General features: G+C 37.1%; 1 protein-coding gene across 6 annotated transcripts in view; it reads right to left on the reverse strand.

The window, feature by feature from the left end:
* Positions 1 to 16,864, reverse strand: part of ARFIP1 (ADP ribosylation factor interacting protein 1) — a 135,024-nt gene that overhangs the window by 17,867 nt on the left and 100,293 nt on the right. For all 6 annotated transcript variants that reach the window (XR_010943128.1, XM_067736652.1, XM_067736650.1 and 3 more), the window contains one exon: positions 10,828 to 11,002. Coding sequence is in view for 5 of the 6 variants with exons in the window: in XM_067736652.1 (XP_067592753.1) it covers positions 10,828 to 11,002 (175 nt within the window). In the remaining variant the exon portion in view is untranslated. The remainder of the gene's footprint in view (positions 1 to 10,827; positions 11,003 to 16,864) is intronic.

The raw sequence follows: 16,864 nt of genomic DNA on the forward strand, positions 1-16,864 counted from the left end.
GTGAATGACCGAAAATATATCATACAATACTTTAACTGTTAAAGGGCAAAACAAACTTCAGCACTGACTACTGACACACAGAGACAAGCTGAGGTTTTAAACAGAAACTGGGTAAGAGAAATTTAAGAGCAGAACTGATAGATGATGTCAAGTGGATCACACTGAAAACTTTCTCCTGCTGATACAGCATGTATCAACAGAAGATAAATACCACTTAAAAGTTATTGACTAAAAATCTTAAAGTGTTATTTCATAGGCATCAAAACCATAAAAAAGTACTTTATTTCTACCAAATGAACTTTTTTCCAAATCAAATTTAGATTACATACCTTTTTATCAGAGACACTGAAGTCATTTTTTTAAATGAGGTAATTTCTAGTTAAAAAAGCTATTACTTTTAATATATTTACAATTGTTAAGTTCTTCAAAGTACTTATTGGCTCTTCCAGTAATTATATAAAATAGGGCTTTATATTAAGTGTACAACAATATTGGGGCAGTACCTTGGCTTAAACATGAAAGGAAAAGCTGGAACAAAATCATTCTTTCTTTTTTTAAAAAAATTAATTAATTAATTTATTTTTGGCTGTGTTGTGTCTTCCTCACAGTGTGCGGGCTTCTCATTGGCGTGGCTTCTCTTGTTGCGGAGCACGGGCTCTAGGTACGCAGGCTTCAGTAGTTGTGGCCCATGGGCTCAGTAGTTGTGGCTCACGGGCTCTAGAACTCAGGCTCAGTAGTTGTGGTGCAGGGGCTTAGTTGCTCCGCGGCATGTGGGATCTTCCCAGGTCAGGGCTCGAACACATGTCCCTTGCATTGGAAGGCGGATTCTTAACCACTGCGCCACCAGGGAAGCCCACAAAATCATTCTTTAGTAAGAAGTCTCCAACCACTGATATGTAAAGAATTAATTCCTTTCTTTACTCCCAACTATTTAAAAATGTATGATGATATGCTTTCTCTGCCCATCATTGATCTTTTTCCAGTAAGGAAGAAACCAGAAGAGTAACAGCAGGAATGTGTACCTGTCTTGGCCTTTTATTAGGTTTGTGAAGTATAATTTTATTACTTTGTAATAGCTTTGGAAATGCTTGTCATGAAAGCAGCTACCAGCTGAAAAAGAGAAGCACTATCAGAAATATGGGAGTGGGCACTGGGAAGGGAGTGAGAAAAAGGAAAGACAAACATGGAGGTGGAATAGATTTTATTTTTCTGACTCACTGGGATGGTTTCAACAAATCACTGACAAGTGGGTTTTTTAAAAAAAGCATCCTATGAGTTAAAAATGGCAGTTTTGTTTTGAAAAGAAGATAACTGATGAAACGCAATCTGTAAACTCCAGTAACAGTGAGTCACAGCACTACGCCTTATCGTTTTTTATCCAACGGTACATTAAAATTCTCAACGCACAAGTTTTCTCACCCTAGCAAAAATGCCTGTTGGCGCTTCTGTTCTATGGCTTTTACCATGTTAGCTCACTCCCTGTCCTCACCCTTCCCTCCAAGAGTTCCAGGTTTAGATGTGACCAATATGGTTTCTGTTTTCCAACGTTATCTCCAATCTTTTCCCTCCAAGCCTTTCTTGGAGCAGTATTATAACATCATTTACTTAACTAAAAGCAGGGCTATGGAGTCAAACAGATCTAGATTTGAATCCTGGTCTGGCTGTGAGAAATTTGGGCAAGTTACTTAACCTCTCTGGACCTCAGCATCATCATCTGTACACTAGTATGATCATCTAGATCACAGATTATAGATATACATAAAGGTATTATATAAAATACTTACAGAAAGCTTCCTCTATATGCAGATTACTTAAAGGTCAGTGTCTATCAGTTCACTTACTGTAGGAAGGGAATGCCCTAAATATGTATCCATGGGGCTTACCTCTAGGAGAAGAAACAGACTAGCAGGCATTCATAGCACAGTATGATTTGTGCTTTAATTGGAGAAAGCCCTGGGCACTACTGTAATACACAGGGGAAGAAAGAATGAAACTCTGCTCGAGGAAATATTAAGTAGCAGAAATCATTCAAGTTAGCATCTGAACTCCTAGTTTAAAATTAATTTAGGTCCAGAAGAGTAGCTAAGGAACTAGGTATTTCCTTTCATTAATGAGGTGACCCAGTTCTCACTGGCCTTTGGACACTGGGCAACAGGAACTTACAGATAAACCAATGGCCAATTCAAATTCATCTTTACATTCACAAAACAGTTTTCTTTCAGAAGTATGGTTCTGTTATTTTATCTTGGAAAGCTAACTTTTTTTTCCTCTTATACAGCTTACAAAATTCTCATCCCATGCACCTAACAGCTGTTTATAAACTTAATGGAAAAGCTTTACTAAAATGTTATTATAAAACCATTATTTTTCCTTAAAAAAATCTATAAGCAGCAATACTGTTCTGCTTTAAGAATAGAACAGAAAATATAACAAAAGTTTACAAATCATTGAAACATATGATCCAGGATTTCTTGCAGACTTTTTTTCTGACCTCCTTCTGCCAGTGCTCGTGTTCCTCATTCTGTGTGGCCCTGCTCAAGTCACACTGCCACCCAGCCCAGCAAGTACTTCTAGCCCACACTAAGGTTTTCTCCATCAAATTCTAGGTTTCTTCTTCCTCATGCTTTACTCAGCATTTTGTATGGAACAGATTTTACTAAATGTTCTCCATTAGACTGTAAGTTGCTTGTCAGCAAGCTTGTCATAATACCATTATACAGTATTTCTTCAGAATTAGGCATTACAAATAGCCCAAAGCAAGCTATTTGTAATGCCTAATTACATATATATATATATATAATTAAGCATATATATACACATATATATATACATATAGTCAACAGGAAAGCACTGAGTCATTACTGAAAGGACTTCAAGGAAAGGTGGAAAAGAACAATGCAAAGTCAAGTTCTTAAACACTGCTGGTATCGTCTGAGGTTTTACTCAGAGATACTAATTAAAGGGCTTACTTTTAAGTAAATTGCAGAGACTGTAACTACTAGGAGCTAAAAAAAAGTGCAGTAATGCCACCGCCACCAAAACCAATGTGGAGTATCAGTGATCTGTTCAAATCTCACACTGGTTGCTTACTTAAAAACTCACCTTTATCACAAAACCTGGCAAACTGACTTGGGTGATACCCAAGGCCGCCAAAATAAGTGAAATGTGCATCTGAGGCATACACAGTACCAACCATCTAACAGAATAGAGACATTGCAGTAGTAATGGTCAAGAAGTTAATTTTTTTTTGGGGGGGGGGCTGCATCGCGCAGCTTGTGGGATCTTAGTTCCCCAACCAGGGATTGAATCCAGGCCCCCTGCAGTGGAAGCATGGAGTCCTAACCACTGGACCACCAGCGGATTCCCAAGAAGTAAATTTTAATAAGTGAATCCTATACACTCAAAGTGAAAGGACTGAACAATCCTCTCCCCTATAAGATAAACAACAGAAAAATGAACCTATCCTCCAAATGAGTTGGTCACTTATGACCAAAAGGGGTCAGAAAACACAAGTACTTTAAATATAATTGCCAAGAAACAGAACCAAGTCAAACATATAAAAACAGCAACTCATGATTATACAGCTATCCCTCTGGAAGGCTTTTAAATCTATTGTACAAAACATCTTTCTTTCACAAAAACTGCATGCTGGAAATCGTAGCACAACCGACAGAGAGACTGTATGAACTGGTCAGCTGGGTGTGCTCTCTCCTGCATTCACCAGTTGAGAACTGCAAATTACCAACCGACTATGGATAGATATGGCTTGGTTGATGTTAATTTCAAAATCAACCCACAACTCACAATTCTTTTTGGTTGCATGATTCATATAAAGATAGTTAACTTCTGCCTCTTTCATAAAGACAGAAAGGAGACAATGCAAATCACAGTCAAATTTTTCCTGCTCCATGTGTGTTCAGAAAGTTTTAAAGGGACCTGGAAGTCAAACCACTAAGAACAGCAAACATGGCAGCGTACAAGAAAATATTTTCTGCATTAATGGAAGGCACTATCACATCATTTCTAATCTGTCACTTAAGATGAAACTGTTTTTTTATTCTTTCCAACACAGAATCAATCATTTGATTTTAAGCTAAGAGGAAAATTATAGGTTATATAAATATGTATATTAAGCTATGCTTGAAAAATAGAAATTGGGACTTCCCTGGTGGCGCAGTAGATAAGACTCTGCACTTCCAGTGCAGGGGGAATGGGATCAATTCCTGGTCAGGGAACTAGATCCCACATGCATGCCGCAACTAAGAGTTTGCATGCCACAACTAAGGAGCCCATGTGCCACAACGAAGGAGCTGGTGAGCCACAACTAAGGAGCCTGCCTGCTGCAACTAAGACCTGGTGCAACCAAATAAATAAATAAATATTGAAAAAAAAAAAAAGAAAAACAGAAATCCAGTTGAGTCTTTTTGAAAACAGAAGGTATACTATTTTAAAAACAAACACTTTCTATCTATACCTATTTTCCTTTCTTTTAAAAATCAAATTTTATTCTTTGAATAGGTAGGATCAAAATTGAAAGGACACAAAAAGCATATAATGAGAAGTCTCATTTTCAGTCCTGTCTCCAAATACTCTGTTCCCCTTATAGGTAAAAAATTTTAATTAGTTAATTCCTTTGGTTTTTCTTTATGCAAACACAAGAAAATATGATTATACATTCTTATTTCCTTCCTTTCTCACAGAAAAGGTTCTGTACCATATACACTGCTTTGCACCTTGCTCTTTTCATTTAATAGTATGTTCTGAGGATCTCTCTATCAATTGCATCCCTATTCTTTTTTTTTTTAACAGCTGAAAAGTATTCTGTTGTATAAATGAACCACAGTTGATTCGACTAGGCCTTACTGCTGAACTGTTTCAGTTGTTTCTCATCTTTTGATATTACAAGTGACACTGCGATGAATAACCTTGCACATAGGTCTTTTCATCCTTGTGTAGGCCTGACCTACCGGTCCAGCTTCATACAGAGCTACTCTCCCCCATTCTCCTCATACTCTGGCCTCACTGACCTTCAGCTGGCTTTTGCATATTCTATTCCTTCCTCCACACACCTTTGGTAACTCCTCTCCATCCCTTTGGATCCTCAGCTCCAATGTCACTTTCTCTACCACATCAAGCCAAGTCCCCTCTGTATATTCACAAGACCCCTCTATTTTCCCTTCACAGAACTGATCATGGTTTGTATCTCTGTAATTATTTGTTTAATGTCTATTTCTCTTACTTGACCAAAAGCTCTATGACAACAAGGCCATTATATTTCTATTACTTAACCCTGTGACTGACATGTGAAAAACAATTAATGAATATTTGCTGAATAAAGGAATAAAATGTCAAAGGTGCCAATTACATCAATCTGTTCTTAGTATTTTACATGTATTTCTGTTTTACCTTGTAAGTATCTCTTGAAACCTTCAGTTCATTCCACTTCCACTAATACTAATCCAAGCTCCCATTATCTCTTGTCTAAACTCCTACATTCACTCTTAGGTTCTACTAAAATCTATGCACCATTTTTAAAACCTGTCATTTGCCGAGACTTCCCTGGTGGCGCAGTGTTTAAGATTCCACGCTCCCAATGCAGGGGGCCCAGGATCGATCCCTTGTCAGGGAACTAGATCCCACATGCATACCGCAACTAAGAGTTCACATGCTGCAACTAAGGAGCCCATCTGTCGCAACTAAGACCCAGTGCAACCAAATAAATATTAAAACAAAAACAAAAACAGACCCATCATTTGCCAAGAATTCTCTCAGTGGCTTCCCACTGATATTCAAATAAATTTTCCCTAACATGGCCTATAAGGCCTGCATCGTCTGGCCGTTTACCTCCCACACCCTGCCATTTCTGCCAGAAATACTCTTTGCTTCTCACTTTACCTGGTTAATGTTCTACATCACATGGAAGCCTGAGTCTGAGCACTCACTGGTCACAGCCAAAATTTTACATTTATATTTTGGTGTGATTTGATCAGTGTTGTTTCTTTTACTAGGCTATAAATTCTAAGGGTTGAATTTTTTTAACTTTTGCTCACTGGGCATCACCAATATCCAGAACACTTCCTGGTACACAGTGTAATACTTGATAAATGTTTGTTAAATGAATGAAAAAAAGAATAACAACATGAGATTATATCAAATTACATGATTAAATACACTGAGGAATTAAGTGTGGAAGTAGAGTTGCAGGACTAAGGGACTGTTTCACAGGATCCAAATGTAGGTAATCGTATTTGGCACGGTGTTGAGGTTGTTTACTGTATTTACACATCCCAATCCATAAATGTTTATTTTTTATTTAGAACCGGGTGCTTTTACCTACAGAAATTAATTTCACTTGACTTAAGAGCAAATACCAAGAATACTGTTTATGCCTACAGTTATAGAAATAAAGATGACAGTACATCACTGGCATGACTATTTTAAAAATATCAAGAGTAAAAAGTTAGGGTCCTTTTCTTTTGACAATAGGGAAAAAGAGATTTCAAGAATGTATCTGATTGTACATATTAAGTAATGATTAACATGTTTCTTGAAATTTCGCAACAGATATCCATTTTTAAATTCAGAGGCTTATATTTTTTCTTCTCAAGGAGAAGAATACCTTTGCTCTCCAAGCTTTTCTAAACATTTACAGCATATTGTTATAAAAATGTACTAGGCTTTGGGTATTTCCTATTACAGTATACATTTGTATAAAGTCACTGGGTAACCACAACTACATATATAGCTGTCTCACATTATGTGAGTATGTTTACTTTGTTCTGTGTTTTTTTTTTTAAATTGAAGTATAGTTGATTTACAATGTGTTTTGTGTTCCCACAAAGTCTACAAAGCACCAGAGATGACTATTTTCTCTCTTGACTATGTTTTCTATTTTCTAGCTTCTGTTTTGTTTTGAACCTTCAAAGGTACAATAAAAAGGTAAATAAACTGCCTTAAGTCAGAAAATAGCTCAAGTTACATTATTTAAAGGTCTAGAAGAAAAGAAATATTGATGAAAGGAGAAACATTAGAAGAGCCTAATCAACTGTGTCCTTACTGTTATGCAACTCAGTGTTGTTTAGTAAACAAGGAAGAGAATATCAGAGGGTTGTTTAGGTTAAAGGTAAACACAATATATCAGGAGGGTAGGGGGTAGGGCTGGGGGCTGGATAGAGTATAGATTGTAAACAGTAGAAGAATTCAAGTTTTTCCATTAAGGGGAAATGACAAACATGGATATGTGCACACATCTCTCAGCATTAATGCATGCACATACACACCCCGGTATGCACATAGGTATTTTACACACCTATTCCCTTTGTTTTGCCAGAGAGAAGGAAGGTTAGACTAAGTACATATAAACACCTCAATTTTCTAAGATAATAGTAAAGAATCCATCTCCCAGTCACTCTCAAATTTTTTTTTAAAGTTCCAAAAAAAAAAAACCAAAAATATTCTCACAACGTTTGGCCACTAAAATTTATAACGATAGTCACAGTCTGAGTGACTATTTTACTTCTGCACTGTTCTAGCTGTTTGGTTATCTGGTCTCGCATTTTGCAAGAGAAGTGTCGCTATGGCAGGACACTCCAAAAGCCAGGATATGAGAACCAAAAGAACCCTTCCCCTGGCACCCCTCCACCCACAAAAAAAAGCTGCAAAAACAACTTTAGAAAAAAACAGTAGCCTTCAGGACATCATCAAATTACAAAATAGCATACTCATCGATGTTTCAGATAACTTACATTTAAAAACATTTAATATACAATATTTAAGAAACAGAAAGAGTATATTATATTTTGATAAAATTCAAGTGCTAAGTAGATTACCTGACAATTGTGTATAAAGGAAATACTAAGGTACAAATTCAGTTGTAGTTCAACAAGAGAAGAAAACCCCCAATTTGAGGCATTTCAAACTGTCAAGAAAGCAAACATGAATGACAGGCAATTCCTAGGCCTAAAGGCTTGCTTTTTCCTCCCTTTGTTAGAGCTATAAAAGAAGAGAAAAGGGTAAAAGTTGCTCAACAACAATAATAAAAAACAAAGAAAAATTTTCTCATGGATCTAAGTCTTCACCCAAATTATAGTTGTTTATTGCTTAAAATAACAGAGATGAAAAACATTATCTTTTTATAGTTTTAAAGAATTAAACACAAAAGATAAAAAGATCAGAGTTTCTTTTAGATTTTAGTTTAGACATAGCTGATTAATGATTACTGAGTTGAAACTGAAACTTAGCTTGATGACAACTGCGGAAAACCCCAAAGAATATCTCTAGGCTCTCTAAGAACATAAAATCCTTGAGAATAAAGGCAATTTTTTTTATTTTATAGTAAGGAAGGTTGAAAGAAGAGAAGCTGTGACAATGACAACACTATTCTCAAAGTAATGACTTCTAAACCTTTATCTCTGGAACCCTGACTTTGTTCATCCAAACTGCAAATCCACATCATAAACTTCCTACCAATTGTTTCCATGTGAATATCTTGTTGTCATTTCAAACTAAATACTGGGTTAAATAGAACAGGTTCCCAACCTTCATCCCTAAGCTTCAGGCCAAACCAGCTTCCTATGTTGATTTCCTAATTCCTGTCATGCAGCCTTGACACCACTGCTCTTTCCTTTCTCTGCTAATGCAGTGAACCTAGTCCAGACCCTCACTACGGTGCCTGAAGAGTGTTTTTAAGTCATAATTTTCTGTTACTCCCAACTTTAAAAATTCTTCAATGCCAATAAGATAAAATTGGATATAAGAGCCACCTGACTGACATGTACAATTTACAGAGATGACCTGGCCGGTCTCTTCTTTCCTCACTTCTCAGTGTGTCTCCTGAGTATGAAGGCTGTTATGAGGATTAAGTGAGAGAATATAAATAAAATGCCTAGTAACTGACAAATAGCTGCCTTCACTGATTCATGTCTAAATCTGGAGATCTACTGCCAAGTTTCAAAAACAGTTACATAGTAAGAGAAGCAGCAGTCACACAGACATTATTTATCTTTGTATAATTTGCTTATTTTTATTTACTCTGGCAAGAACCATATAAACATAGATGGTTTAGGGATACTAATTCTTTCAAAAGTTTCTCTCCTTTTTATAAAAGCAATGTGACTTTTCATTGAAAATGTCTAAAATACAGAAAAATACATAGAAAACAAAAATTACCCATAATCTCACTATCCAGAGAATAGCACACAATAAATACCAATAGATTCCAATAGACCACAATTACCATTTTAAACATTTCCTAAAATAATTTTCTCTATTAGCAGAGGTCCTGATCCCCCAAATTAGACAAATTCCTTTCTTTCCATTCAAATTAGCTTTAGGTAGAGCCCATAAAATGCTAGCATATTTCATTTAGCACCACACTGTACCATGCTGATTCTAGGGGAGTATGTAAAAAATATTTTTATTTAAAATATATGTCTATATCTAAGTATTGACATATTCCTATCCTTCAAAATACTAAACCAAATGACTGAAATGAATGCCATCTCACGTGCTCAGCTAATGAACGCTAAAAGGCTCACTGTGCTCTTGTCTGAATGGTGCTGGGCAAGCTGTCTCATGACTCCACTGAGGTTTCCTTTACTGACACTATAATGGTTTCAGTGTAATGGAAAATCAGTACTTTTCACCCATTGTAGCTAAAAAAACAAGTGCGTGATACTGCTGGCCTGAAGGAAATGTATGCAGCTCTTATGGTAGCCAGAAGAGTTTCTAAGGAAATGTTAAGGAAAACAAGAAGATATCAACAGACAGTTAGAACTGAAGAAAATTAATATTAAGACGATACCTGGAAGAAAGCAGAGCTGAAAGTCTATTACGACTTCAGAGGATGTGAAAAGCACAGAAAGGGGACCACCAATGTGCAATGATGAGACTCCATCTCCAGAGGACTGATCTACACCTCCTCTGTACGTAGCTCACTACTGGCTCTTCCATTTTCAGAACTGTAATCCCCCTCCCCGAACTGAATATGCATGTAATGTTAAACATGGGAACCTGTCCTTCACTTAAACCAAAGCTCGGGAGCCTGTTAGTACCTGAGTCTACCTCCAAGGAAAGCAGGTCCATCTTAGATCTTACTGTTCTAGTCCTTGGATGTATTCATGTTACATGAAAATAATGTGTAAAATTGGTTTCCTGGCTTATTTATTCTAGGTTATGCTAACTGCAGCCCTCAATGGAACCTTTCAGTCATTCCTCATTTATTAATTACTGGGAAGAATGATGTTCCCTTCCTGAAATCTGTACCTACCATTAATAAAAATTTTTCAAAATATTCAGAACAGAATCTATCATTATGTAACTTTTTAAAGCACTTGATACCAACACCAATCTGAAGATCAACATCAAGTATTTTTTGCCAATTGTTACTTGTGAAAGATGACTTTTATGACAGAAAGGTAAATATATTTTATGTACTTCTAAAAACTAAAACGCTGATTATAAATGGAATCCCATTTCCAACAATTCCAAAGTTGACCCTTGAACAACATAGGTTTGAACTGCATAGGTCCACATATATGTGAAGTTTTTTCAACAGTAAATACTACAGAATTGCATGATCTGTGGTTGGTTGAACCTGCAGATGTGGAAGTGCAGACTCCGGGGAACCCTGGATTCGGGGGGACCAACTGTGAGTTACATGTGGATTTTTGACTGTATGGAGGGTTGGCACCCCTAACCCCCAAGCTGTTCAAGGGTCAATTCTATAATGAAAGACAGTTAACAGAAACAAAAAACTTTCTATTTATCTCTCTTTAGGGTGACTTTAAAGTCCACAGAAAGATCTCAGAAGGTAAAGAATAAATTTACCTTATTTTCTTCTAGAAATTTCAACTTGATAGAAACATCGTTGCGCATTTTATCGTATTTTTCCTTATGTGCTTGGAACAAATGCTGTGATTGCTCAATCTTTGGCAGAGTGTTTGCATCACGTGGTCCAAGATTCAGTTCTTCCAAATCAGTACGATATGCATCATATTCAATTCTGGAAAGAAGAGAATAAGTGAAGCACACTACAAAGACAGTGTGAAATAACTTCAGGACGTGAAGTGGAACTACGTAATAGTTCCATATTATACATTAATATATGATAATTCTCATGCATATTTGATACCTTATGCTTTTTTTTATTTTTAAAAAATTTAATTAATTAATTTATTTTTGGCTGCGTTGGGTCTTCCTTGCTATGCGCAGGCTTTCTCTAGTTGCGGCGACTAGGGGCTACTCTTTGTTGTGGTACGCAGGCTTCTCATTTCAGTGGCTTCTCTTGTGGGGAGCACGGGCTCTAGGTGAGCAGGCTCAGTAGTTGTGGCGCATGGGCTTAGCCGCTCTGTGGCATGTGGGATCTTTCTGGACCAGGGCTCGAACCCGTGTCCCCTGCATCGGCAGGCAGATTCCTAACCAATGCGCCACCAGGGAAGCCCACCTTACACCTTTAAAATCAAGTATTTCTGGGCTTCCCTGGTGGCGTGGTGGTTGGGGGGTCCGCCTGCCGATGCAGGGGACACAGGTTCGTGCCCCGGTCTGGGAGAATCCCACATGCCGCGGAGCGGCTAGGCCCGTGAGCCATGGCCGCTGAGCCTGCGCGTGCGGAGCCTGTGCTCCGCAATGGGAGAGGCCACAGCAGCGAGAGACCCGCGTACTGCAAAAAAAAAAATCAAGTATTTCTTTAGTACAAAGAGCTATTAATATAAGCATGGTGGGAGGGGAGGAGAGGGGCTGCTTCTTAATCTCATTAACTATTTCTTTCCAAGAACAGTATTAACTGACGAGTAAAATTTCCAGTTTATTTATTTTTAAAATATTTATTTATTTATTTATTTTTGGCTGCATTGGGTCTTAGTTGTGGCACATGGGATCTTTTGTTGTGGCTCACGGGCTCTTTGCTGCGGAGTGTGGGCTTCTCTCTAGTTGTGGCACACAGGCTCCAGAGCACAAAGGCTCAGTAGTTGCGGTGCATGGGCTTAGTTGTCCCGCGGCACATTCGATCTTAGTTTCCCGACGAGGGATCAAACCCGGGTCCCCTGCATTGGAAGGTGGATTCTTAACCACGGGACCACCAGGGAAGTCCCTCCACAATTTAAAAAACCAGTTTAGGGACTTCCCTGGTGGTCCAGTGGTTAAGACTCTGTGCTTCCAATGCAGGGGGTGCCAGGTAAATCCCTGGTGGGGGAACTAAGATGCCACGTGCCATGAGGCTAAAAAAAATAAATAAATAAAAACCAGTTTAAAAAACAGATGTTAAAACGTAATGCTAGCAAGATCAGGGTAGTGATCAGCCCCCCATGTGAATTGGTTAATATTGATAAGGCAAAGCAGGTGAGGATAGTAGACTTCTTTTTTTTTTTTTTTTAATTTTGGCTGTGTTGGGATAGTAGACTTTAGAATGACATAAACTAACTGGTAAAAGGGAGTTAACTGTGGGCTGGCGCTTCTTAAAGTATAGTCTAGGTCAGCAATGCACAACAGAAATATAATGCAAGCCACATATGTAACTTAAATATTCTAGCAGTCATGTTAAAATAATAAAAGTTAACCTCACCTGTTTAAAAGTATATTTAATTTTACACAATATAACCAAAATATTATCTCTGCAACATATATCAATGCAAAAAAATTGCTAATGAACTATTTTACTTTTGGGGGAGAGGGGGACTGAGTCTCTGAAATCCATTGTTTTTTTAAAAATTAATTAATTTAAAAATTTTAAATTTATTTTATTTTTTGGCTGCATTGGGTCTTCATTGCTGCACGCGGGCTTTCTCTAGTTGCGGCGAGTGGGGGCTGCTCTTTGTTGAGGTGCACGGGCTTCTCATTGCAGTGGCTTCTCTTGTTGTGAGCACAGGCTCTAGGCACGAGGGCTTCAGTAGTTGTGGTGTGCGGGCTCAGTAATTGTGGCTCGCGGGCTCTAGAGCTCAGGCTCAGTAGTTGTGGTGCATGGGCTTAGTTGCTCCGTGGCATGTGGGATCTTCCTGGACCAGGGCTCGAACCTGTGTCCCCTGCACTGGCAGGCGGATTCTTAACCACTGTGCCACCAGGGAAGTCCCCATTGTGTTTTAAGCTTCCATCACATCTCAATTCAGGCTAGCCACATTTCATAATCCATAGACACATGTGCCTAGTGACTACCGTATGGGAACTCTAGATGGATTTCCGTAACATTAGTATTTAGAATGTGACAGTGGCATCTACTACAGAGCACTCATCACCTTGTGCTCCCTGAGATGCCTCTCCTAATACTCTCCCACCACTAACTGAAATAATTACCCCACCACCAACAAACCACAATCCCACAGCACGTTACAATACCTCTGTCAAAGCACCCGTGTAGGTATAGCATTACCTTGCTAATTAAACAGTGACTTATCTAGCAGTGTCAACTATTCAGTACTCAGCTAGGAAGAAGCAAAGCGATCTCTAATTTAGTCAAAATCAGCACCACAAACTTATGCCCTAAAACTAAAGCTCTTTATTAAAATATCTGTAGTACAATTCATATCTATTTCAGGAATTAATAAACAACTTACTCTAGAATGTATATACGACTTGAGAAAGAACACATCAGTCCCTCACACCAAGCCTAATTTATTCTCAACTCGTACTAAATTTAGTAACTTTATCTTTCAGCGTCAAAAGCATATCATTTGTTCATTCATTGATACAATGATTCATTCAACAAACATTAAGTATTAACATTTTATGTTCCAGGCACTGTGCTAGAAAGGAAAACTATCTGCTCATCTTCATAGCTTATCTTCAAGAAGCTAACAGCCTAGAGGGAGAGAAGCTCTTAAACACAACAACAAAATGAGATAATGGATACTGCCATGGGGGAAGGAAGATAAGGTATGGTGGAAATCAAGAGGAAGAATTACTTAATCAGGTATCTGAAAAGGCATCTCAGAAGAGAATTAAAACAATTAAATTTCAAAGGATGGTAAGAGTTTATGAGGTGGATTGGGGCCGGGAAATTGGTAGAATATTTCAGGAAGAGAACAGCATGAACAAAGGCATAGATTTGTAAGATACCATGACACATTTGGGAAGTAATTCAATAATTTAGAACCTGAAGTTGAAATAAGATAACAAAAGGAATTAGTATCAGACAGGAAGGCAGGATTGAGATTAAGCAGGGCCATATTAAAGGGATCAGACTGACTCCAGTAGGACAAGTGACGGAAAGCCATGGAAGAACTTTGATCTAGAAAGTGACACATTCTATTCGCTCAGGATAGAAAGGTGACTCTAGTGGTAATATAAGGCATGGAGGATGGACCAGAGTAGAAGATTAAGAAATCAGAAGCAAGGAAACCAATTAGAAGACTGGGCAAAAGAGAAATGAGTCACTAAATCAGGAAGGATGATGGCAGTAAAGCTAAGGAGGAGGGGACAGTTACTAAAAATTTGGGAGGCAAGACTGACATGGGAATAGCAAGTTAAATTCCATGGGTTCTATGGCCAAATTGCATGACCAGTCTGCCCTTCACTGGCTCTAATGTCTTGAGCTAGTTTTTTTTTCTCTCTTTCTGCTTCAGTTTTTCATCTACAAATGGGAATAATAATCTCCACAAAAAAATATATGTACAAAGTACTTGGGACATCTGCTAATAACTAATATGTTTAGAGTGCTTATTATTTCAGCCAAATTAGAAGAGGGATGGCCTGAAGCAAACATACTAAAAAACAGTAAAAAATGAGAGAGAAGTAGACAAAAATAAACAGTAATGTGTGGTGATTTAATGTGAAGACAAATATTCCTCATAGCCTCGGGTATACTTTTAAATAACAGCAATTAATTTAAACACAAAGTTATAATACTGACCTTATATCCTTTCATTTATATCCAGTTTGTAGATGGTGTCAAACTAAAACTTCCCCTAAGAGCTTATCTAACAGTGTTCATTAACACTAGGAAGAGAAGTATACTAAGTTTTCAAAATGCAACTCTTCACTTCAAGGTTGCCAGTCTGCCCTGAGTCCATACCAATAAAGTTAGTGATAGCTGGTTACTTTATGGCTTCTATAAAACTTCTAGAGAACAGGTGTCCACATCTGAAAAGTTTTGACCACAATAGGCTCCCTTGTTGGTGCTGCTATGGAGAAGTGTTGAATGGGCTGTTATAAGATTTTCTATACACGAAGCACCAGACAGCTAGGAAATACTTGTACAATACATAATAGGGAGCATTAAAAGGCCACCCGGACATTTGCCTAAACTGCCACTTTTTGTGCTGATCAAATAGCTGACCCTTGCCCTAAAACTCAATAAATTCTGGTTTTGACAGAGAAGAAAATTCAGCTGAGAAACTTTTAATCTGAGATTCTTTTTCAGTGTTATCCCACAGTAGACAATGATTTAGTGTTACAACTAGTCAATGCCTCAGCTACTCCATAAATGTACAGAAAAGTTAACCACCAAGCTAAGCTTAATGAATAAAATCATATATTGCAATTTCAATAAAAGAGAATAAATTATGGGATGAGGTCATTACTGTTGTTGGTTTTTAAAGTACACACAGAGGTATTCTAAAGGTTTCCTGATAACCAGCTACCAAGTACATATAACCTGGTTTATAATTTTGCTCAAAAGTTTTAAACAAACCTATACATTGGATAAATTGAGATTTTATATCACATTGTACATTAAGTCAGATTCCTCATCATAAGACATGAAAATTATTTTTTATAATTAGATGTGAAAATTTGAGATTAGTCCAGTTCAGGCTTGAGGCCTAATGATCAAAAATAGATGGTAAGGAGTCCATGGGTTTTCATTTTGGCTTTGAAATTGATTCCTGGGAACAAACCATTTAACCTCTAGAGGCTTATTTTTCTCCTTTGCAAATTAAATATAAAATGTTTTCTGTACAAACAGTGACATCTAATATATTTGTCTTTCTTTAATATGGGTTAATATTTTTAAAAGCATGTTAGAAATTAAGGCTGAAGAGAAACATATGACATACTTCAAATGAAATATATTTTATATTTTAAAATACCTAAAACTAAAAATAGTAGCTAAAATATATTTCAGGACAGGTGGACAATTACAAAGTCTATAGAAACTAGATTCATGTAGTTCTTAACTGGGAAGTGATAGGGGATACTTTTGGAACAAAAGAATTTTCATCTTCAAAAGCACATATTTAAAATCTTTTTAGACTAGAAAATAAGAATGCTTAAAATGATTAAAGAGGTAAAAGGGAAAACAAATTAGGATACTAAGAGTAAGGAATAGATAGATTTGGAAAAGAACCAGAGTTTACAGAAGTGAAAAATTTACATAATAAATGTATATACTTTGAAATAATGTATATACTTCGAAAAATACTGGCAATGCCCATGAAAGGATTTAAACAGAGACTGGAAAACCAATTACTGGGAGCTGAAGCAAGTCCCACTGGAAGATACCTTATTGAGACATTCCTGCAATGTTATCGAGGGAAATCATATTGATAGATTTCTTCTGTTTCTTTGTTCCCACCTTCTGATTTTAATACAATGTTAGTAAATACTTCAAACAATAAAGAAAAATAAAAAAACAAGCCCAAATCCTAAATAAGGCACACAGATCCATCTGTGTCTTTCTCCCACCTGACAACCACAGCTATTTGTCTTGACCTTCCTATCCAAGTCATTAAGAATCTGATTGAGATCTGGTAAGAATCTGATTTAGTATGTTAATACTAAACTGAAAATTACAAACACAGCATAGGATAGAAGCATCTTTTCTTGTGCAAAGATCAAAAGTTAACCTTCCATAAAAGAAAAAAAAATCCCATTTAAAATCACATCAAACAAAACAAACAAAATAAAACAAACCTAGCAATAAACCTAACCAAGGAGG

The sequence above is a fragment of the Pseudorca crassidens genome, chromosome 4 (genome assembly GCF_039906515.1).
Source record: "Pseudorca crassidens isolate mPseCra1 chromosome 4, mPseCra1.hap1, whole genome shotgun sequence".
NCBI lineage: Eukaryota > Metazoa > Chordata > Mammalia > Artiodactyla > Delphinidae > Pseudorca > Pseudorca crassidens.